At 43.6% G+C, this 24,732-nt stretch overlaps 1 protein-coding gene across 1 annotated transcript in view; it reads right to left on the reverse strand.

Annotated features, from left to right (window-relative positions):
* The window catches only part of txnrd3 (thioredoxin reductase 3), a 39,345-nt gene extending 14,915 nt beyond the window's left edge, over window positions 1–24,430 (reverse strand). Inside the window, exons 1-9 of the mRNA XM_080495903.1 lie at window positions 24,128–24,430; window positions 21,071–21,131; window positions 17,932–18,041; window positions 12,440–12,547; window positions 12,240–12,312; window positions 12,050–12,169; window positions 11,764–11,906; window positions 7,991–8,106; window positions 6,361–6,586 (exon numbers count right to left, since the gene is read on the reverse strand). Coding sequence (XP_080352029.1) covers window positions 6,361–6,586; window positions 7,991–8,106; window positions 11,764–11,906; window positions 12,050–12,169; window positions 12,240–12,312; window positions 12,440–12,547; window positions 17,932–18,041; window positions 21,071–21,131; window positions 24,128–24,241 — 1,071 coding nt within the window. The 5' untranslated portion in view covers window positions 24,242–24,430. The remainder of the gene's footprint in view (window positions 1–6,360; window positions 6,587–7,990; window positions 8,107–11,763; window positions 11,907–12,049; window positions 12,170–12,239; window positions 12,313–12,439; window positions 12,548–17,931; window positions 18,042–21,070; window positions 21,132–24,127) is intronic.
* Window positions 24,431–24,732: the final 302 nt, after the last annotated feature.

Here is a 24,732-nt window from a genome sequence, read left to right on the forward strand (position 1 = left end):
TGGGTTATTAGGTTTCTGTTTCAACAGGAAGCACCAGAAGAGTAAGACATTAAATTGAACCTTGTCATCAAATACATTCCAAGTCTGCCATGCAGATTTCTTTGCTTTCCCACGGAAGGCAGACACAACGTCACATCCAGTGAATGCATGGAAATAGGGGATTCCTCTAGCTTTCTCAAGCCCTATTGCAGAGACTATCTCATGGACTGGAATCCATCGCATATGGGCTCCTTGGCCAAAGGCAATCCACATTTCCTGAAGATCTAGTTCCTGGAAGGATGGCAGTACAGATATTGCTATGACTAGCACATGTGTGTCATTAGCCTTGATGATTATAGACTTGCTGCCATCCGTCGTTGCATGCCTGGCATGAACAAATATTCTACTGTCAGCTTCTTCATGATAACATGGGGACAGAGCATCCAGAGACTTCACTGCATTAGTAATGGCATCTTCTCCTTTTGTAACGATGACTGTGCTTGTCATCCCTGCTTTACAGATCTTTTCAGCAAGAAAGTGAAACAGTTCAGACTTGTTCCAGGGGTGACGAAGGAAGCTTTTCCAGTTTCCTGGTGTTTTACTTGTTCCCGTCACCCTTCTTCTGCTTCCTTGCCCTCTTTTTAGCCTCGTCTCAGATTTCAGACTTGATTTCTTGTAGACATCAAAGAGTATGTCCACCCGTTTATGCCTAGCACCATAGGATTGGACTTTTGGGATGATGTTTAGCATAGTCATCAAAAATCTTTGAAGTACGAGGAGGTGAAGCATTGATAAGTGCTGAGCCATCAATGATGATTGTGTCTCCTTTTGGTTCTCCCACGGAGACATTTACTTGGGCTTCAAGGATTTCAACCAGCTGTGATTTCTGACACATATGAAGCTTCCCGCTATCACAGAGATGCAGGGTGTGACTGATTCTCGTGCTTGAAGAATTCTTGCAAGTGACACTGTCTGTTTTGGCATGAGATAAACAGTCGTGAGAATAACTTGGTCATCTTTTAGGACTTTCTCCTTCGAAATTCCCTTAGTCTGATCTTGTTTGAAGAATGAAACAGGGTTTTTCTTGATTGGATGATAGAAAAGACTATCAGTTTCATCCTCTAGCCCTTTCATAAATGATAGGAACTGCTCCTTGCCTCGCTGGTGATTTTAGCTTGAGTTGGGTTTGCAATGTCTTTTGAGTCTAAAACCATCAGGTCTACTGAATCTTCTTGGAATGGGTTACCCATCTCCTGCATCACTGCAGACAGTGATTCAACCTTTACAAAGAAGGATTTCTGGGCACTCACTGTGTGCTCATGGTGCCTGCTGCTGTATGTGGCATCCTTCGCACCAGACATGTCTTCATATCCAGCTAGTCCTGTGCGATCTGTAAACCATCTAGATAACTAAAACCCCGTTATCCTTGGCTCGGCTCTCCCGCACTGGTACATCCTGTCTATTCAGGTGCGGCTGCCTAACTGATCTGGGGTTGATTAGGCAGCATTTGGAATACCAGTCGGTTGTTGCAGTATAATGTCAACATTAATCATCTATGTAGCTGACACTGAACCCCATGCTGAGTTTCACAGCAGTGATGTCACCAATGTGCCTTGGTAGTGCGCGACAATCACTCCTTCAAGACCATCATCAGAGTGCACTTGAAGGTTTTAGATGTAGATGTACTCCATCACATGCGGAGACTCTGTGTGCTATACCACATATAGTTTAACCTGCGAGCCAACACAATTTACAAGGGTGGCAGATGCTGTGCACTAGCATCTTCTTGGAGCCATAGGTTAGAGTTTGGCGAGCGCAGAGGACCAGTGTCAGTAGTCCATCCAATAGATGTGACTAACCACTGAGTCAAAGGTACTAACTCTTAACACTACACCCGTACATTGCAATACCCAGCCAACATATGGAATTCATAAATAAACATGAAAACTGTGTCCCAGAGTGTTTTAACCATGTCATAAACTAGAAAATATAGTTCAGCAGGCTTGAAAACATAGGAATCCACACTTTAATCATGAAAATCTGACAACTACAAATATTTTAAGCAAAATATCAACTTCGGATGGCTATTTTGGCAGCCATCTTGAAAAATGGCCACCATCTTGGATTTTCAATTGGCCAATCGGGCAGATTTGATTAGTACCCCTTGGAGAACAAGTGTGCCAAATTTGATGCTTGTATCATCATTTGCACGATTCTTCTAAAAAATTACACTTATCTGCCCCACTACATGGATCAATACATGAGCAAAGCACAGAAGGGCATTGGTAGAGATACCAGAGGAGCCAAACACCAGCTCCTAGTTGACAGAACAGTCGCACAAGACTGCAGGTCCCGTAATACCAACCTGTGCACTGCCTGGATTGATTAGAAGAAAGCCTACGACTCAATGCCACACACATGGATCACTGAATGCTTGGAGCTGTACAACATCAACAGGACTCTCAGAGCGTTCGTTGCAAACTCGATGAGGTTGTGGAAAACCACCCTCGAGGCCAATGGTAAGCCACTTGCACAAGTGTCCATCAAATGTGGCATATACCAAGGTGATGCTCTGTCCCCACTGCTGTTCTGCATAGGTCTGAACCCCCTAAGCCAAATAATCAACAAGACTGGCTATGGAGACCGCCTCAGGAACGGCGCCACGATCAGTCACCTCCTCTACATGGATGACATCAAGCTGTACGCCAAGAGCGAACGGGACATAGACTCCCTGATCCACACCACCAGGATCTACAGCAATGACATTGGGATGTGATTCGGGCTCGAGAAATGTAGTAGGATGGTGACAAAGCGAGGCAAGGTAGTCCACACTGAAGGGGTCTCACTCCCAGAAGGAACAATAGCAGACATTGAGGATAGTTACAAGTACCTGGGAATACCACAGGCAAATGGCAACCTTGAACAGGCAACAAGGAAAGCGGCAACGGCCAAATACCTCCAGCGAGTGAGGCAAGTCCTAAGAAGCCAGCTCAATGGCAAGAACAAGTCCAGGGCAATAAACAGCTACGCCCTGCCAGTGATCAGGTTCCCTGCAGGTATAAGAAGGTGGCCAAAGGAAGAGATACAGACCACAGATGTTAAAACACGAAAGCTCCTCACCATGCATGGTGGGTTCCATCCCAAATCCAGCACCTTGAGACTGTATGCTAGCCGTAAGGAAGGAGGCCGAGGACTAGTGAGCGTGAGAGCCACTATCCAGGATGAAACATCCAAGCTCCATACGTACATCAAGGACAGGGCTCCAACGGATGACATACTCAACGGAAGTCTCAGACAATGGCGAGATGAGGAAGTGCTGGAAGAGGGACCATCATGGGAGGACAAGCCCCTACATGGGATGTACCACCGGAACTTAACTGAAGTGGCTGATCTCAAGAAGTCCTACCAATGGCTAGAGAGGGCTGGCCTACAGGACAGCACAGAGGCCCTCATCCTGGCTGCACAGGAGCAGGCTCTGAGCACCAGAGCCATAGAAGCCCAGATCTACCACACCAGACAAGACCCAAGGTGTAGACTGTGCAAAGAGGCACCTGAGACAATCCAGCACAGAACTGCAGGGTGCAAGATGCTGGCTGGGAAAGCATACATGGAACGCCATAACCAAGTGGCTGGCATAGTGTACCCAAACATCTGTGCGGAGTATGGTCTGGAAACCCCAAGGTCACAGTGGGAGACCCCCCCAAAGGTGGTGGAGAATGACCGATGAAGATCCTGTGGGACTTCCAGATACAGACAGACAGGATGGTAATGGCGAACCAACCAGACATCGTGGTGGTTGATAAAGGGCGGAGGAAAGCCGTGGTGGTGGATGTAGCAATACCAAGTGATGGGAACATCAGAAAGAAGGAACATGAGAAACTTGAGAAATACCAAGGGCTCAGAGAGGAGCTGGAGAGGCTTGGAAGGTGAAGGTGACAGTAGAGCCCTCGGGGCAGGAACCCCCAAACTGGAGGAGTGGCTCCAGCAGATCCCTGGAACAACCTCGGACATCTCAGTCCAGAAAAGTGCAGTACTTGGAACAGCAAAGATACTGCGCAGGACCCTCAAGCTCCCAGGCCTCTGGTAGAGGACCGGGACCCTCAAGCTCCCAGGCCTCTGGTAGAGGACCGGGACCCTCAAGCTCCCAGGCCTCTGGTAGAGGACCAGGACCCTCAAGCTCCCAGGCCTCTGGTAGAGGACCGGGACCCTCAAGCTCCCAGGCCTCTGGTAGAGGACCGGGACCCTCAAGCTCCCAGGCCTCTGGTAGAGGACCCGAGCTTGGAATAGAAAAAACAGGTGACCGCCTGCGGAGGGTGAGAGGGGAATTTTTTTTGACACACACACACACACACACACACACACACACACACACACACACACACACACACACACACACACACACACACACACACACACACACACACACACACACACACACACACACACACACACACACACACACACACACACACACACACACACACACACACACACACACACACACACACACAATGTAGAATTTAGTCGTCCACAATGCACTAGAACGCACCATTTATGGTCAATTTTTTTCCTAAAAGTTCAGGTGTTTGTGTGTGTGTGTGTATATCTATTTTTATTTTATATTTACCTGATACTATGTTATGATTTTATACAAATAACAAAATGTATATATATTTGACCAGCACTGGTTGTGGCACAAATGCTTCAACTACGAAGGGAAATTATGGATAACTGCACGCCCTCGCTCCAGCTACTGGAAAAAACTCCTAGAGGAAACTGTCTTTACGTGTATGTATATTGTATGCATTGGATTAGTTACTTTTAAATAAGTATGTTTCTTCCATAACATACTTGGTGTTTGGTCCCTTGAATATCAACTGGACCTACAACTCATCACATGTCACAATAAAGCATTTAGTAGTCCACAATCCATTAGAAAGTACAATAAAGATCTACCTATTTCTTTCCCGCAAGCTATTTTGTTGTGCCATTTACTTTCATGATTTAATATTTACTTGATTTTATTTCATCATTGTAAAGTAATAACAAAAAAAATATGTAGATTTATCCAGCACTGGTTCCCTTTGGCTTGTGGCAGCCAAGTGTTCGTAGCGACATTGTTTTTTGATCCTTTGATAGTGTAGAAGTTTTGGCTGTGCGCCATCGACATACTCCACCCCGGACGGTTGGCACAGCCGAACCCACTTTCTTTGGCCAGAGGGAGCTGGCCGAAAAAAGATTGCGTCATTTTGTTGGCAGGATTCCGAAGTGCTGAACTTTCTTCGTGTTCTTCTGGAGTATGAATTGGCCTTAACCCTTCTGGGCCTGAAGCACGTTGTGCTGTTTTTCACTGCAATTGATTTTTCCTTTATATCTCAAATATAAAATCCTTAAACCTTGTCTTTTTTGGTGTCATTTTGTTCAGGACAACCTCATAAATGCAGCTCTGAAGTATTGTTTTTTAGGTTGGCATACTTTATTAACACAGTGGATCTAAAAACACCATAAAACTACAAATTCGGTTGGCATAGATTTATTGATGATAAAATTCCTAGACATGCTCAACCAATCATTTAGTTTACTTGTGAAGTAAATCTAAACTATAATTAACTAAAAACTAAAAACACGGACACAGTTTTCCTCACATCTCTTTTATTTGGGCTATCAACATCATTTAAAAACGATCTTGTAGTTTTATATCTGCACTTTTGACACGGATTGAAACACTGGACCAGATGACGCTACTGCCTTTTAAAACGGTCATGTGATTAGGATGCACCGGTGCGTCCGCCGGCCACAGAGCTTTAAGGCCGCCAATCACCTATCTGTTTACTAGCATGATTCATTTTCTGTTTAGAGTGGTGGGACATTTGGTTTTGATGCGATTCAAAGCTAATCTAACCATAACCTTAATGATTTAAAAAATACAATTCGGGTAGATTTGTTTTGTTTAGTTTTTTCTCCATTAATTCAATGGAAAAATGTTCTGCTGAGATTCCTACAAGTTTTGTTTGGTGCCTGAGAGACAATCACATGCCACTCAGATTGTCCGACATGTTTGATATAGTCATGAACCCAAACAGAGAACGAAGATGGCTTAATTTACAATATCAATTATTTGAAATTCACAAGATTTTCTACCTGCACTCGGGACTGGAGAAAGAATAAACACTCACACTTTACATTAAAATGGTGATCTGGTTCATTTAATAATCAAGCCGTTTCAGATTTAGGATCAAACCGTTAAAACCCAGATGGTTCAACAATAAATCAAATGCAGACACTCTGGGTTCAAAGTCTGCTCAACAGCTGCTGCTTTGTTGGCAGATGCTTTGTTAGCAAACCCAGTGACCCACGGCCATCCTGCGGATGCTCGCTCACCTTGACAGGGACGTATTTCCGGAGGAACTTGACCCCATGCTCCTCCATGTGCTCTCCGGCCCGGTTGGCCATGTCCTGGTCGAAGCCCCTCAGCAGAATGGAGCGCACCATAATGGTGACATCCAGGCCCAGGCCGGCCAGGAAGCCACCGCACTCCAGTGCCACGTAGGATGCCCCAATCACCAGCGTCTTCCCCGGGCAGTATGACAGCGAGAACAGGTCATCACTGCAGGAGGGAAGAGCCATTTCTTTACCCCGAAGCATCATTTGCACTGAGTCAGTTTGTCTTAGAGATGCACAAGATACTTCAATACTGCATTTCTCCTGCTAGGTGCTAATAAGAGTGAGAAAGTTCACAAGCCAGTTCCCAACCCAAACCAGGGTCTGTATCCTAACCCGAACCAAGGTCTGTTTATTAACCCCTGTCCCTTTATCTCCTCTATCCCCTCGCCCCAACAGGCCATCAGAAAAGGTGTCTGGCTTCTGCAAAGGTTTTTTCCTGTTAGAGGGAGTTTTTCCTTTCCACCGTCGCTCATGTGGATTTGTTTGGTTTCTCTCTGTTAAACGCATCTACAAATGACTGTGTTGTATTTCGTGCTAAATAAACACAGCTCCTTTTGCTTTGATTTGGTGGAACACCAGAAATCTCACCTGTCAAAGTGTTGATAGAAAAGACATTTTGGCCCTGTCCACACAAGCCAAAATGACCTTTTTTGACCCAGGCGTTCTAAAAAAACAAAACAACCCAAAACACTCCGTCCACACATCACTATGAACACAGTTCAACACGAAGCTTAAGAGCATGTAGTACATATGTGGTTATTAGATACCATCGCAGACCGTGGTGGATAGGAGAGGCACGGCAATTATTATCATCTTTGTTTCATAAAGGATGGTCTTCGCTGTCCACACCTCAATGTCGAGCCAGGGTTTTAGAATTTCCCTGCTCTGGGACACATGTTTTAAAAAAACAACAACATGTTTTCGGGCTTCTAAAACGCAGCCTCGTGTGGATGATTGTCCAAAAACAGCGTTTATGTGAACCGACATTCTCACATGGATAGCCCTTTAGGGTAATTCAGGTTTGTTGACATATTTACAGCTGTTGTTACAAGCTCGTCTCCTTTCTGAAGAAGCTTCAAGTAAAATGTATATATATATTTTTTTTTAATGTCACATGCACACAGTCATGTCAAATAATTGGAGCAGGAGTCCTCAAAGACGTGTCTAGCTCCTCATTAGTGATGAACTGAATGGCTTCAATTTGGACTTTATGACCAACACTGGAGTCCAGCTCAACAAAACACATTCAAATAGTAAAACTCCACTTGTGTCTTCTTTCTTTCACACTCTGAGTCTTTATAAATCTGATGCGAGAGGCGACGGCTGCTCACATGATCGCCATACACACTTGAGAATAAACCTGCATGAGGTTTTGACAGGTGGGAGATTAATGATTGCCCTGAGCCAAGGCTTCCTGCTGCATCATTAACAAGGTAACAAGGTGTGTGTGTGTGTGTGTGGTGGCAGAGATGACAGGAAAACAAGCAGGAGAAAACACACCCTCTGGTTCAAAGAGGATTCAGGTAACTTAGCTATCACATTAGAGTGTGTGTACCTGCGCACTCACCTGGTGATGCAGTACTCCTTGTCTCCCGGGATGCCCAGGTACCGCGGCCTCTCTCCGGTAGCCAGGATGAACTTGGCCGCCGTGTGGATAGTCTCTTTTCCTCGTTTATTTGTGGCCTGTCAGACAAAGGAAAGCTTCAGACAAGAAAACAAGCATAAGACTTTCAAGTCTTGCGCTATGAAATCAATGCACAAACACTTACCACAATCCCCAAAATATTAAATTCATGTTTCCATGAGGACAAACCTAATTTTATCTAAATGTACATTTTTCTTCATATTTAGCACTGAAAGTGCAGAAGGACCACATCGAAATTGTAAGGATTACTAGGGTCCAAGCACTGACAGTGCATCGGACCATAATCATAGGGATTATTATTATCATCATTATTATTTGCCAGCATGAAACAGACACGTTTTTGTGGATCTTTGTACATTTGTCAAGCCTGGCGAAAATTTCGATAATGTGGAGGAGTTACGCATGTGACTTGCGAAATGGCCGAATGGCGCCACATGCAAAATTGGACAAAGGTAGCCCCAGAATCCCATTTCACCAAAAGCTACAAAAATCGGCACACATATGTAACAGGCCGAGACTGTCAAGAAGAATTCTCTTACAGCCATACCAAAAACTCAACCGGAAGTCAGATATTTATAGGAAAATGCCAGATTTTGGTGAATTCCATCCAGCCATCCATTATCTACCGCTCTATCCACGGCCGGGTCGCGGAGGCAGCAGTCTTAACAGAGTTGCCCAAGCTCCCCTCACCCTAGACACTTCCTCCAGCTCTTCCGGTGGCACCCCAAGGCGTTCCCAGGCCAGCCGAGAGACATAGTCCCTCCAGTGTGTCCTGGGTCTGCCTACAGGCCTCCTACCGGAGGGACATGCCTGGAACACCTCCCTGGGGAGGCGTCCGGGGGGCATCTGAGACAGGTGCCTGAGCCCCTCAGCTGCTCCTCTAGTGTGGAGGAGCAGCGGCTCTACTCCGAGCTCCTCCCTGGTGACTGAGCTCCTCACCCTATCTCTAAGGTGGCTGAGCTCCTCACCCTATCTCTAAGGGTGACTGAGCTCCTCCCCCTGTCTCTAAGGGTGACTGAGCTCCTCCCCCTGTCTCTAAGGGTGACTGAGCTCCTCCCCCTGTCTCTAAGGGTGACTGAGCTCCTCCCCCTATCTCTAAGGGTGACTGAGCTCCTCACCCTGTCTCTAAGGGTGACTGAGCTCCTCACCCTGTCTCTAAGGGTGACTGAGCTCCTCACCCTGTCTCTAAGGGTGACTGAGCTCCTCACCCTGTCTCTAAGGGTGACTGAGCTCCTCACCCTATCTCTAAGGGTGACTGAGCTCCTCACCCTGTCTCTAAGGGTGACGGAGCTCCTCCCCCTATCTCTAAGGGTGACTGAGCTCCTCACCCTATCTCTAAGGGTGACGGAGCTCCTCACCCTATCTCTAAGGGTGACTGAGCTCCTCACCCTATCTCTAAGGGTGACTGAGCTCCTCCCCCTATCTCTAAGGGTGACTGAGCTCCTCCCCCTATCTCTAAGGGTGACTGAGCTCCTCACCCTATCTCTAAGGGTGACTGAGCTCCTCACCCTATCTCTAAGGGTGACTGAGCTCCTCACCCTATCTCTAAGGGTGACGGAGCTCCTCCCCCTATCTCTAAGGGTGACGGAGCTCCTCCCCCTATCTCTAAGGGTGACGGAGCTCCTCCCCCTATCTCTAAGGGTGACGGAGCTCCTCACCCTATCTCTAAGGGTGACGGAGCTCCTCACCCTATCTCTAAGGGTGACGGAGCTCCTCCCCCTATCTCTAAGGGTGACGGAGCTCCTCACCCTATCCCCTGGATTTTAGGTTGTCTCTACATCAGAAGTTTTACTGTATATTGTAATGGAAACGGCCAAGGCTGAGTCGTGTAGAGTCAAGACGAGTAAGATCAAGTAGGAGCTAGTGGAAAAGCGCTATTAGCTACAAGAAATCATTAAAGGAGCAAGGCTGCTCGCTTTCCTGGCTGTGAAAAGAGTTTGGCTGACTGTTGTTAACACTGTGGCAGTACAATACATACGCTGAGGTCCCACCGCCTGTTTGTGCCGGGATGGAACGGGTTTTCGTGTGGCTCCACTGACAAAAGATGTGGATGGTACGGAAAAAACCTTAACAACCAGTTCCATTTTTCGTCACCCCCTCCACTGAGGCCTCAGAAGGAGGACCGACAACGCAGCTGCAAGCTGATTGGTGGTGACAATTGTCCCTTTCAACTTGCCTGCAATATTTAAATATTTCATCAGCCGTAAACTCTCCCGTTCACATACGCCGCCTTTCCCCTCACTGGTTGTTTTGCAAACTCGGTTCATTTAAGCATCGGCCCACTCCACATCACCGCGGTCTTTCAACAAGGCGCAGACATCCCTTTCAGTAACAGGAGAAGAGAGGAGGAGATTCAGCGGGAGCTGGACACAATGAGAAATTTAAGCAACGTCATGGAGAAAGGAGGCTCAAGGCTTTACTTGGAAGGCTGCCCATTGCTGGGTCCTTCCGTGTTCATTGCCCGACACACACCCACGTCATTCACAACTCTTGCCTATATTTTAACCAAACTGTCTGTGGTGGGATAGCGCGACAGAGTTGGGCCAAGATGCGTTTTGCCGTATCTCTCCTCCCACCCCGACACACTTTGGCACTGGGGTGGAATCATGGCTATAGAGAGAGAGCATTTCACGTATGTGGTATGTCGTAGGGCTGCAACAATGAATTGATAAAATCGATTAAATTTGATCATCAAGTGTTGGAAATGAATTAAATTATCGATTTGTTGTCTCGCGCCATTTATGCGTCACTCGGCCACCATTCGCTCCCTCTGAAACATCAACGTTGCAGCGCAGCACTCGAGCTAACCGGCTAGCCGCCAGAGCACACTCTGAAGGGGAGAGACGTCACCTCACCCTGGCTGAGATTACTGTTGCAACATCACACATCTGTGGAGCAGTGAAGTTTACATTGAAACTTTATACTAATATTTTACCAGTCTGGTCCACTCAGGATGAAACTAGACTGTGTGTGGTCTGTGAAGTGCATTAAATCTTATTTAATAATTATCTTGTATACATATATATATGTATATTGTATACATTTTTGTATTGCTTCAGTTGCTTTTAAATAATCATGCCATATTTGATGTTTGGTTTGTTCAATATCAACTGGTCCTACAATCTGAAATGTTTTCTTTTTTTAACCGATTCATCGATTAACCAAATAAATAATTGACCGATTAATCGATCATTAAAATAACTGTTAGTTGCAGGCAAAGTGTGTGGTATACCATACCACAAAGCAAATTGTTAAAGATTCTAAGAAAATGTATTTTTTTCTGCGAATTTATTAAGAGTAGCAGACACTACATAACACTGAGACCCGAGCCGAGATGTCGGTGAATCTGCTATGAAAGCGAACTACCTCATTGCTATCAAACCAGCCTCAAAGTTCTGCATCAGGGTGAGGATGTGAAAACAACCAGAATGCAACAGCTATAGGAGAGCTTGCTTGGACATTTCACTGTATTTGGCACCAGAGGGTTTATTTAAAACTGGATTATTTTGAGATCGTTGTCAATTTCAGTAGTAATAGAAAAAATATCAACATTTTCATCACATTCTCTGCACCACAACAAAGGTTATTATGGCAGTATTTGACCTGCACGGTCAACTGTAATTGTGCTTTTGGTGGCTCCTCAACTGAAACCTGCTTTCGACATTTCTTGACTGAGATCATCTGGAAGTGGTTACCTTGATTTTGTGCGGCTCGATAAATTCGGCGTACGCGTTGACGTAGTTCACGTTCTTGTCCCTGAGCGCCACCCTGTAGCCCCAGTTCAGAGAGCCGATGTAGTTGTTCACTGCCGTCTTCATTGCGTCCCAGTTGTGTTCCACTGAGGACGCATGAGAAGCGAGCGTGAGTACGACTGGCCAGAAGGTGGTGGTGAGACTAAACTCTCACCTGCTGATTGACTGCGGATGAGAGGGGCTACGTCCCCTCACCGGGACCTCTGAGGCCATTGCTCCGAGTCCTCACCTGTCTCCCCGAACTCCCAGCCGAACTTGCGGGCATCCTGTATGGCGGTGCCCAGCATGGCGGTCTGGTGCATCAGCTTCTTGGGAATGCAGCCCACGTTCACGCAGGTCCCGCCAAGACCTGGAGAAACATTCCATTAGCTTTCAGACTTTCTGCGTCTCGACTGGTGCAGGAACAGGAAGCATCTTACCCCAGGTGGTTCCTTTTGGTGTGGGCACAACGTAGTCCAGCACCATGACCTTCTTCCCCAACGTGGCGGCTTCCTGTTGTCAGCGGAGCAGATACTTTACGCCTTAATTACTCAACCAGAAGTTACTCACTGATTCAGGAAATGACACCAATCAATGGAGCAAAAACAGCAGACTTCCTGCTGCGGTTAGATCTTCTCACCTTTGAGCATGCAAGGCCTCCAGATCCTCCTCCGATCACAATGAGGTCGTAGTCGTAGGCTTCCTTTTCTCCGCTCAGCAGCTGCTGCAGGCTGCCGTCTTTATGGGCCTGAAACATTAACATGGTGTTGTATCAGAAAGGTGCTTATGCATATTCAACACAAGCTGTGCAGAACTTATGGAGGCACAAAGAAGCTCAGCGGGACTGTAGCTTTGATAAGATGTTTGTTTTCTCACGGCAGCGGATGGTGACAGGAGTTGCTATCCATATGGCACACTGCCACAGAGGAATTATCACCCTGACATACCGCCTCCCTTTAGCTCAGAGGAGAATTACAGCTCAGATTGATCACAAGTGAGATTTTATCATAATGAGTAGCAATGCTCTGATACCACTTTTATTAACATGGTACTAACTTTTAGCTACCGTATTTTCCACACTATAAGGCACACCTACATTGATTGACATAATTTACAACTTTGTTCATATATAAGGCCACCACATTATAAGGCGCATGGAATAGACCAGTGATCAGCAACCTTTATAGCTCAAAGCCATTAGGTTACATTTTCCACTGATTCTAACACCCAGAGAGGTGCACACACTTTATTTTGATAGTCCTACCTGCAGCCTATGCCAGGAGGACACTACACACAAAACCTTCTTCACTGCTGGTTGACAACTTACAACTACCGGTAATAAACTAAACTACATGAACTAAGCAACAAAAACACAACACAACACAATTATTACCGACACCACAAACCAAATATAACCCCCAATAATTGCATTTAAAACACCACAAACAGAAACTCCCATAATTCATTGCAGCTGTCGGCTGCACTGAGGAGCTCAGGATGCAAGGCATGATGGGAATTCATGTTTTGTGTTGTTGGAGGTTATTGTGGGTTGTTGTTGGGCTTGGTGTTGTGTTGATTGTGTTTATGTGTTTTTGTTCCCCAGTTTAGGGAGTAATTATTTCATCTAGTTTATTTTGGTTTGTTAGAATGTTGGTGTGCAACCATGAGTGATGAAGGTGTTGTGTGGAGTGTCGTCCGCTCTGAAGATCCAGTTGAGAAGTTAGAGTTGTCAAAATAAAAGCTTCTGGTTGTTCAGCTGTCAAATAGCAGTCTTGAGTAGAGCAATTCTTCCCTATATAAGGCGCACCGGGTTATAAGGTGCACTGGCAGCTTTTGTGAAAATTTGAGGTATTTAGGTGCCTTATAGTGCGGAAAATACGGTACCTGCCGATGCCAAGTACTGGTACAAGTAATTGTCTAAATGCCATACAGCATCATTTAGACGGCATACGCAAATGATGCTGTGACTCACATGAATACTGGGCAGGGTTACTAAATTTGTCAAATTGAAGTGTCGTTTCATGTCGGAGCAGAGACATGATCTTGGAAGTTCACTCTGAACAAGCTGAAGACGTCCTTGATTTGACAGATTGAGTAACATTACATTTTTCAATAACATGGTAAATGTGTGTCATGTATTTTTATTATATAAACAAATCAAATTGTGTCCATGTTCCTCCTCCTCTTCTTGGTCAGTCAACTTTTTTCCAGCACCATAAAAAATTAGGAAACTTCGGGATGAGAAAGTCAAAATAATCAAAAATATGTCATTTTAGTTGAAGTTGTTGTTATGGGATGAATTCAAGTGACTTTTTAATATTTTCTGGTGACTATCTGAATGTTGACGGAAGTAAAAAATTCTAAATGGCGGACGAGGAGGAGTTGACGCTATCCTATCAGAAAGCCTGTTTTCTGGGCACGTCACTGACCAGAATGAGGAACACGAGTCGGAAAGAAAATAGCGGCCACGACCATCGGCATCCACGCCAGAATCACATGATCGCGCTCTCAGGGCAAGAAATGGCCACGCCCAGCGATGGTGTGATCCGTTGGCGATACCAAGTGACTTTTGGCGAGAGAACGTCAAAATATCGTCAAAAAAAACCTCAAGCCCATTCGGGCAAGTTGGGTGGATGATTCAGTTGCCCGAGCAAAGCTTTTACTGGCCTCGGACATTCGGGAAAGCCTTGACGTCCAGCCCTGGTCTTAAAATGTTTGTACCGCGGTACACCTCTGGACCGGACCGAACGGTACGGGGACCAGTACGCACATTGCTACACTCTTAGGAAATTAGTCAACAGTGTTCTTGCTGCCTTTTGCTCTTTAAGCACTCCATTCGATTGGGATCGGTGAAATTCTTCCTGTAATTTTGGGATTTTCTTTTCAATTCTGTGATTGTTCTCGAGTGCGCTCTTGTTTCTTCTTGCTGGAGTACGATATAATCATGCCTCATATGTAGGTTTTATAAGCTTCCCTCAACAATCTTGGATCAGTCACTGCAGTCAATTACCTCTAAATAGAGGTCTGTCTGCATTTCCAAAAGTTTGATAAAGAGGTCGTCATGAAAAAGTGATGCATTAAATCTCCAAGAGAAGGATCGCTCTGCAGGTCTAAGAGGCTGCATTTACCAGTGTGACAGTGAGCACGGTGTGAAAGGGCAATGGCTGAAATGTCAGATTGCTCTAGCAAATAGCTCTGGCTCTTTATCGCCATCTTGGTTAGCCGCCGCCGAGAAACACCGTTTCAGTTCAATCTAGCGAGGAGCGTGATCCCCGTTGGTCTGATTTTAACATCAGGAGCTGACAGCTTTTCGTGATGCATTCACGTGCATCAGTTGAGTCCACCCAAGTTCCAATATGTAAATTCACAGAGAATCATTTGTTTACAGCAATAAAACACATTTGCTGTGGTGCATTTCACGAGGATTGGAGTACTTTTTAATCTGAGTAATTCGTTATGCTTGAAAAGATACTTTGAATGATGGATGTAAGAAATGAGGTCTGATGATGAATAGAACAAAGGATAGTAATGTATGCTTTTTGTACTGTGTGTGTAGGTTGGTTTAAATTTTTCTTCGGACCAGCAGTGGATTGGAATCCGAATCCTATTGGGTATAGCGGCCAGCCAAAACCGGAGACAATAAGACTGTGGATGGATGAGAACACTGATGTGGCCAGATGTGGGTCCTCACAAGACATTAGGATTATGAACTCATTCAAAGACCAGATAAGACACACAAAACTACCCAGGTGGAGTTAGAAATAGCCAATAATCCACAAATTCAAAAGGGACATTTGATCTCGTTTCCCTTAAAGGAGAAATACATCAAAAGGAATCAAACCTGATCTTTTTGTGTATTCCTTGGTACCATGGACAAGTTCTATTTTGTAATTTTATGTTTGTTCTGGGGCTGCAACTAACGACTATTTTAATACTAGTCGATTCTTTTTTTGATTAGTCGATGACTTGGTTAAAAAAACAAAAAACATTTCAAGTTGTAGGACCAGTTGATATTGAACGAACCAAACACCAACAATGTTATAGTTATTTAAAAGTACATAATTGAATCAATACAGAGATGTATATAATATAAATACATATATACACACCTGTATACAAGATGTATAAAAAAATTATTAAATAAGATTGTATTTACTTCAGGGACCACGTACAGTCCAGTTTCATCCCAAGTGGACCAGACTGGTAAAATATTGCTATAATAACCTTTAAATTTACCCTTCAAAGAATCTCTTTGTTGTGGTCACAGTGTATGGAATGGAATTGTCTATGTTTTTACAAGATCAAAATGTTAGATAGTGAAAATTATTACAATTTTAACATAAAGTCAATTTTAATGAAACATTCTGGTGCAAAATACAATAAAACTAAAAAAAACAACAAACTAGTCTAAATCCTCTATAAGCTCCTTGCTTGGTGGGACCAGATTGGATACGCTTACGGTGGGTTTTGGTCCATAGGCCTTATGTTCTCTGCTGGAAAGAGAAAGTGAAACTAACGGAGAGGAGCTTCACAATGCAGCATTGTTCTGTGTCCATGTCAAAACTAATCTGACACCACAATGTCGGAATATTCTAATAATCAGTATTTGGCTGTTTCAGTGTCCCTCAGCTTGAAATGTTCCAGGAAAACCTGTCCGTTGTCCTCGTCAGGCAGGTTGTCCTCATTAAGGTGTGTTACCAGTTAAATTACGTGTCCAGGCCAGGATGTCGTTGTTACCAGGTTGCTGCTCACAGGTTCTATTGTACCGCCTCACTCCGTTCAACTCGCTTTGCAGGCTAATGGGTTTTTTCTTTTCTTTAAACTTTCAGTCAGAAAACCATTGACAAAGCTCCGACGGTGAAGTAAACGGCTCTGCAACATGGCGAATAGTCCAGAAATCGCATGACGCAATGAATCGATAATGAAATTAGTTGCCAACACTTTTACTAATCAAATTTTATTGATTTGTTGTCGCAGCCCTAATTTGTTCCGTTACTTATTTGCATTTCCATACATTTGTTCCAGAGGCAATAAAGGTTGTCACTGTTCATCTTGACGTCTACTCTCTCCTCGTGAGTGAATCAAAAGATTCAAGGTAACCAAAACCGGACCGAGATGAATGTTCGCATTTTCGTCATATTCTAGTATCTTGGTGAGGCGAGGGGGCGCTACAATAAACAAAGGCTGTGCATTGCTGCAAACCATTTTCACATAGCCTATGTGTTAACACCACGCACACCAACAACTTTGAAGGCTCCACTTTACGACTGCGTCCACCATATGCAAATCTACACACTTGCAGACAACACATGGTTGGGTGGGAACCGTGTGCCGTCACACTCACCAGCTTTCTGATAAAGAATCTGTAATACCTTTATCATGTAGCATTGCTGGTGTGCCAGTCCCGGAACTCTGCAGCAAGTAGCATGTAGCACAGCTCAGAGTAAAATCCTCCTGGATCCAACTCTGCTGGCCCAAATGTGTCTGGTGATTTAATGGCTGGTGTTGTACAAACCAAAGCAGGTCTCAGGAGAACATGGAGAGTGAGTCATGACACTTTACAGGCAAACACTGCTATTATTGTCCATTTACTGATCATGAGCAGAGGAACTATGTACCACAGTTGGGTTGTGCATGCACAGTGGCAGCGTTTCAGAAAAGTCTTTTCATTCATTTCCACAGAGACGGAGAGTTTTAAAAAAAAGTCACCTGTTTTTCAGTGGCTCCGAACACCATTGTCATGTAAACTGACATTCATAATGCCAAGGATTTGTGTTCTCACTTGAAAAAGATGTAATGCGAATCTAAGTTATATTTTCCCCCAATCTGCCTTCAGCCTTTTAAACTCTTCACGGATTTTTGTGGCTTTTGCTCCTTTATTAACGACTGAAACAAGTTCAAAGAGCTCTGGGTGAACTCATCCAACATTTCCAGGTTGTAACCGGTTTGCCAAGCCACTGACACACCTTCACATGTCTCATCTCACCTCAACCTTTTCTGCTGCCAACAACATTTTGAACACTCCCATTATTTCGTGGGTAGAGAGGAAGAACAACTGCCCTGCGCATTGACCTCGCCGATCAATGGAAAAACAGAAGCGGAGCTCCTTGAAACGAACGGATGCACACACACCTGCACAGTTTTGTCGCAGCCGCCGAGGTGCTTCTTGTTGATGAAGACGTTGGGGACAGTTTTCTGTCCCGTCATCTCCAACAGAATCTCCTGGTAGTCAGTTCCATCCTCTAGACAGAGAAATCATTTTTTTTTTTAAAAGCTGGTCATCCTGAGCTCGCTCCCCGTCATAGTGAGAAAACACAGAATCTCAGTGGTATCCAAGGACGAACGAGGAGAGGCAAAATATTTATCAGACTGAAACTAATGACAACTTCTATGTTCTGCTTCCTGTTGCTAATGCACATCCCAGCTCATCATGGAGAAAAGAAAAATGATGATTAAACGGACGATTCCATAGAGTATGAGTCATACACAGAAGCAGAAGAAGTAATTGGTCCAATGGTCATTAATCAACATGTATATTTGTTTTAATGCATTTGGGTTCATGTGAAGCAAATGTGAACATGTTGTCCAATGTCTGGCCAGTAACTGTTAAACTTCGACACTTAATAAATACAAATATCTGCATGTACTATTTGCAGTTTTCTGTATGCTTTGAAAATATTGTCAATAAAAGTGTATTTAGTGAACCTATTGTAGAAACAAGGAGACTGAAGTGGCTCGAGTGAAGTGAAAGGATTCAGAATAATTAACAATTTCTGTATCTCTCAATCAGAGCTGTGTCATTAATTACTGATAATGTTTGTGGTAAATACCGGGAAAAAAAAATTATTTCCAAAGAGAAAAATCATTACAAAGCTAAACGCTTGAAAACTTTATTAAAAAAATATATAATGGTGTTACATAAAAGTGATTATCGGGGAAAAATTACAATCACACCCATTGATCGCTCTTATAAGGAAACAAAAACCAAAACATTAAAACCACAACCACACAATAAAAAAAACTGCAAGTCCGTACAATTACACGGTGTAAATTCAATGCCAAAATCACAAGCTCATAAAAGATGGAATCGCAGTGTGACTTCTGTGATTCTCCGCGTGCGGTGATGTTGAGTATCGTCACTTAGGGTGGCAGGCGTTGCATACACGCCTCATAATCCCCTCTTCTTTCTGATTGATCGCGTAACGTCACTGTTTCCCACTCATATAATTAATGACAAACTATCAATAGAATTAATCAATAGGGTTTTTATATATATATATATATATATATATATATATATATATATATATATATATAAAAACAATCTATGTTTCTGTGAATAACCCAGATTAAGGAAAATTAGGCATTGACTAGACACCAGTTTAGCTAGCACAGTTAAAAAAAAAAAAAAAATAAATAAAATAAAATCAAATGTAAGCTGCAAGTAGCGTTGAAGAGGTCCTCAGACGCCCATGCATGTCACAATGTGTTGCATGTCACAATGTGTTGCATGTCACAATGTGTTGCATGTCACAATGTGTTGCATGCACACCTCACTTCACGTTACCAGCAGCTGGCCCGATGCCCAATGGTCGTGTCTCGACAGTGATCAAATATGGATTCTCGCGTGTCGTGTATGCTAATTAGCCCAGATGCTAATTAGCACGTGTGCCAATGTAAACGAGTATGCTGACGATCAAAACACATATACTGATTAGCATGTATGCTAATGCGAGTGCATTATGCCTGATGGTTGTGACTGTTTCGACTGTGATCAGACATGGGGCAAGTCCAAAATGCTGCCCCCGCTGCTGAAAAAGAAAATCCTAGAGGAAACACTCATATGGTTGTGATCAGGACCGGACTTTAATGCAATGTGCTAAATTAAAGGCCGGTCTGACCAAAGTCAGCCAATTTACAGTGCATTTCCTGTTTCACGGTGAAACCAAGTTCATGGCGTGGTCACGGCCGCACCCGAAAACTTTTGCAACAAAGTTTGATCAATTTTGCTCTTCAACCCCATTTTCTATCAAAAGAGCCTAAGTTGAAAATAGATTGTAGTTTCTCCCTGGGAAACTTTGAGCAAAAATTCACTGAAATATGCAATTTTCCTCCAAATATCCAACTTTCAGTTGAGTTTCCAGTAGGGCCGGAAGAGAGTATTGTGTTTGTCTTGGCCTGTTGCATATGTGTGTCAATTTTCGTAGCTCCCGGCGAAAAGGGATTCTGGGGCTACTTTTTCCCAATTTTGCAGGTGGCGCCATTGAGCCATGTCGCAAGTCACACATGTAATGCCCCCAAATTATCAGAATTTTCACTGGACCTGACAAGTGCAAAAAGTTTCACAAAAGGTTATGTATGCTAAGGCCCTCAAAATCACGTCAGTTTGGGTTGACAAATAATAATAATAATAATAATAATAATACCTAGGGTTTCAACAGGGTCCTACGCATTGTCAATGCTCGGACCCTCATGAAATCTGAGAGATAACTATGTAAGACCTACTTGCACAGCAATGATAACCTCTAATGTACTTCTGACCAGGAAAAAAGTGACACTTAAAGTGGCCAATCAGAAAGGAGGGGCGATTACTATGTAATGCCTGCACCATTTTAATATTACACAATATCACATTCCTCTTTGTCAAAATGGTTTACAACAATAAAAAATAAACAGCCTGACTGGTTTCACTGCTAAAATGACAGTAATTATTAAATGATTCATCGTCAAACTTCAACTGAAAACTGATCCAGCTGAAAAAGGACACAAGAGTGACGCAGAGTGAGATGTGAAAGAACAGAGCCATATCGCGTGGAGCCACACTCGGGGAGTGAGTCAGCAGTTTCCCAGTAAAGGAAGACGACGGCATGCGAGCATGGGTTGGCTAACAAATCGTTTGGGGAGGGAAGTCCAGTCAGTGCACATTAATTTGAAATGCAGCACGGCTCACGGTGACTCCCAAGTTTTAAAAGAGGCTTAGATTGCACAGTTTATCTTCAGAGATTCAGCAACATGTGAAACATTGTGAATGTTGAAGGCTACCTTACGCTTCCACTTTCATTTCAATCGAACCACAACTTCTTTTCATCAGCTTCTCGTGCCACAGTTTTGTTTTCACAGACAGATAAAGCAACCAGTGACTGTGTTGTGCATCGATTTGCCTTAACACATACAAACAGTGTATTTACAATCAGGTGCAATATATTTGGATCTGACACCAACGATCAGGCTAAAATGTTTTGATGCGTCTGTATAGCTAAAGCAGTCTTACCAATGAGATCCAGCTCCACCACGTTACACTCCACTTTGAGCTCTCTGAACAAGTCTTTTACCTACAGACACACAAGAGAGGGATCAGTTTCTTATCGCGTGTTCTCAAAAACATGTAGTCTCTAAACTCTAACATAGTGTACACAATCTGATCAAAACAGGGTTCTTCAACATTAGAATTAGAAAAGGTTTGAATTATTAGCCGCACTAAATCAGCAGTCACCAAACCCCCGTGGGTCGTTTGGTACCTGACCGCACACAAAGAATAAACAACTTACATCATTTACATTTTATTTATTATCTGAGTCGGAACAATCTTTTATTTTGAAAAATGATCGAATTCTCTCCGTTACATCCGTCTATGACTCACACTTGTGTCGGTCACATGACACATTAGCGCTGATATTAAACCCACAAACGGCTAAATGAGTAAAAACCAGTCGCGTTTGGAAAGATTCTTTGCAAAGGGGAAAAGTTCCAGTGAGGAGACAGAAGAAGAACATAAAAGTAAGTAGAAAGACATACAAGTGCACAGTAGATTCACGTTTATTATTATATTTTCAAAATACTAAAGTTTTTGTGCTGGTCGTCTGATTTTATTTTGTTGTATTTATCCACCACACTTTAAGGTTGGTCCGTGAAAACATTGTCTGACATTAAACCGGTCCGTAGCGCAAAAAAGGTTGTGGACTGGTGCTCTAAATGACAGACGCCCAAACTTTAGAGATGTACTTAGCATGTTGTCTACTAGTGGGTGCTATAGGCTGGTTTTGCAGCGAAACCGCACGCGTACACGCAGAGAACAACGTTCTAAACATTAACAATGGGAGTACACGGACATTCATATTGACAGACGACTAAATTGGATTTTATTGGACAGTGACTGTCAACTATAAAACTACCAAGTAGAATATGGTCTGGGAGTCATGCCACTCTAGAGGCAAACGTTGTTATTGTCTAGCTACTGAGCATGTGCAGAAGAACTATTTACGAGGGCCATAGTGCACATGTGCAGTGTTTCTACGAGGGCTGCCACGATTAGTCGACGAGTCACGATTATGTCGACTATTAAAATCGTGGACAACTAATTTAATAGTTGAAGCGTCGTTTTTATTTTTTTTAATCTTTGTTTTTCTCTCAAAACTGCAGCGGCACCTTCCACTGCCACGTCTGCCTTTATGTCCTGGTCACACATGCACAATAGTGGTAATCAGGGCCAGCCGTGATGTCACCTGAAGTTGTACCAGACGGGCTCAGGTATCATGGCTACCCGGCGGCAATGGAGCTCAACAGTGTGGGAGCATTTTAAGAAAACAAAAGAGAAAAGCGCACAATGCAATATCTGCAAGACAGAACTTCCACGGTAGCAGAACTGATGCACGAGCAGCTGAAAAGGAAGCACGCTGTGGCTTATGACGACGATGAAGAGGGACCGTCGTATCGACAAGCTAACTGGCTAGTTAGCTGCTAATATTAGCTTAAACAGGAAGCTAACTTATTACTTACTCATATAGCTGTAAACGTTAACATTAGCAATGACGATTTGATTCATTAGTCTTTGAGAACAGACATTTCATGCTTTTTGTGTCATATTACAGTGACGTGTTTGAATAGGAAATGTGGTAATGCTAATGTTTGCGTAGTGTAGTTGAATACAGTTGTGAGCACTGAGCACAAAACACACTTGTTATATTTGAGTCACTGAGACCAAAACATCCATAATTCCTTAGTTACATGTGCCTACAGTTGCTATGTTTGATGCCAAAGACAAATTACGGAAAGAAAAAGAATGTAAACAATAAAGCTGAAGTATTTATTTTTGTGTTGTTTAGGCAAGTGCCTTTTCCTTATTTTACTCAGCTGTTTGCACTTTATTCTACACAGTTGAACAAGTGTTTGTTGCTACAAGCATATTTCAGTAAAGGATTAATGAACCATCATCTTATGCATATACCTTAAACACTTCAAGCTGAAAACTAATGATGATTATACAAGAGCAGCTTCATGCTGGCGCAATAAGCTGTAATGTTTTACATTCAATTAACGTTTGGTCTGATTAGTCAACTAATCGAGAAAAAAATCTGTGATTAGTAGACTATCAAAATAATCATTTATGGCAGGCCGAGTTTCTACATGTGCAGACGGATTGTTTCCAGAAAGTTGCATTTCCCCTCATTTCCATGGAGATAGTTTTTTTAGTGGCTACAAGCACTGATGACGTCTAATCAGACCTCCAAAACAACAAATGTTTTACGTGTTCACTTGAAAACCATTGTGTAAATGGACCCTTAGTTTAGGAAGATTAAACGTCGAGTGTGAAACGACCAATGTGCATCACATTTGAAATTTGATGTGAATGTTTAACATTGATTAAAATACTACAATACTGAGACTGGTCGACTGGTTTATAGCGACATAGTTGAATTCTCACAAATTATTACATGTGTTGCTAACGTTTTCCATTAAAACTTACATTTAATTAAAATGCTCTGCTAAAGTGATAAAGGATGTGTCTAATTCGCTCTCTGGCGCCTCTTACAGGGGGCCCTGCCCTTATTGTGACAAGCACTGTGTTAATAAGGGTACATTATGCAAGCCAGTGTTGTAAAACTCAGTGTGAACTTCGCACCAACCCATTAAACGTCATTTACTTCGTTAATTCTGCCAGAAACGTGACTTAAAAGTTTTGAACGACCTAAAGAAAACCCAAACTGCGGACAATTTGGAGCCGAAAGTGAACCGGTGACAGACTACCTTTAGCGTCTGTCGTGACGGCAGAGGTTCAAATAAAACTAAGAAACACTTTATTGTAAATCGCAGTTAAACTGCGTTCGCAGGATAAGTCCGTTGTTACCAGGAGCAACAACAACACGAAGGAAGTCGGTCACCAGTTAACAGCGCAACGAGTGAAGCCGAAACACCGGACGAACCAGGACTTAGACGGAGCCCGTGAGTCCGCCCTCCGCCCTGGGAGATACAAGTTTCCCACCGATGTCCTGAGCACAGTCCTCCCTAAAATACATCCAAACTCCCAGCAGAGAACAATAAATCCCCTCACCTGGAGACAGTACGGGCAGTAGCTCTTACTGAACACGATCACTTGGTTGGAGTCGATGAGCGTCTGTATTCGAGACCTGAGCTCCCTCCCGGTGTCGGTCTCGACGGGAGGCATTTTCAAGGAATTTACGTGCGCCCGTGCACAAGCAAGCGCCGACAACTGGAGGATGAGAGGATGAGATAAACTCCTCAAATAAACCCGATAATGTGTTTTTTTTTGGTCTTCCTCTGGGAGGGGAATAGTTACAAAGAGACTCGGTTGTGTGACTTCGCGTCCTCTCTGTCCGCCGTCTGCAATGCGAGTCTGTTCTCCTTACCCAACCGCGCCAAACCTTTGCCCCGCGTGCGTTCCATCTGCGTCACGGCGTTCACCGCTCAACCAATGGCTGTTCAACTTGCAGCGGTCAAGCACCGCCCGTGCCAAAACACCCACTACAGCAAAACGCACCCACATATTCAACGTCACTAAGTTGACTAATTACATACCATAGAAGCATATGATTAGGAAACACTCCCAAATATACAGATTAAAAACGTGTTTGGATTAAACTTTGAGTTTGAATCAAATAGAAACAACTACCTGCATAGGAATAAAGAACTCGGGAG

The sequence above is a fragment of the Blennius ocellaris genome (genome assembly GCF_963422515.1).
Source record: "Blennius ocellaris genome assembly, chromosome: 4".
Taxonomy (NCBI): Eukaryota; Metazoa; Chordata; class Actinopteri; order Blenniiformes; family Blenniidae; genus Blennius; species Blennius ocellaris.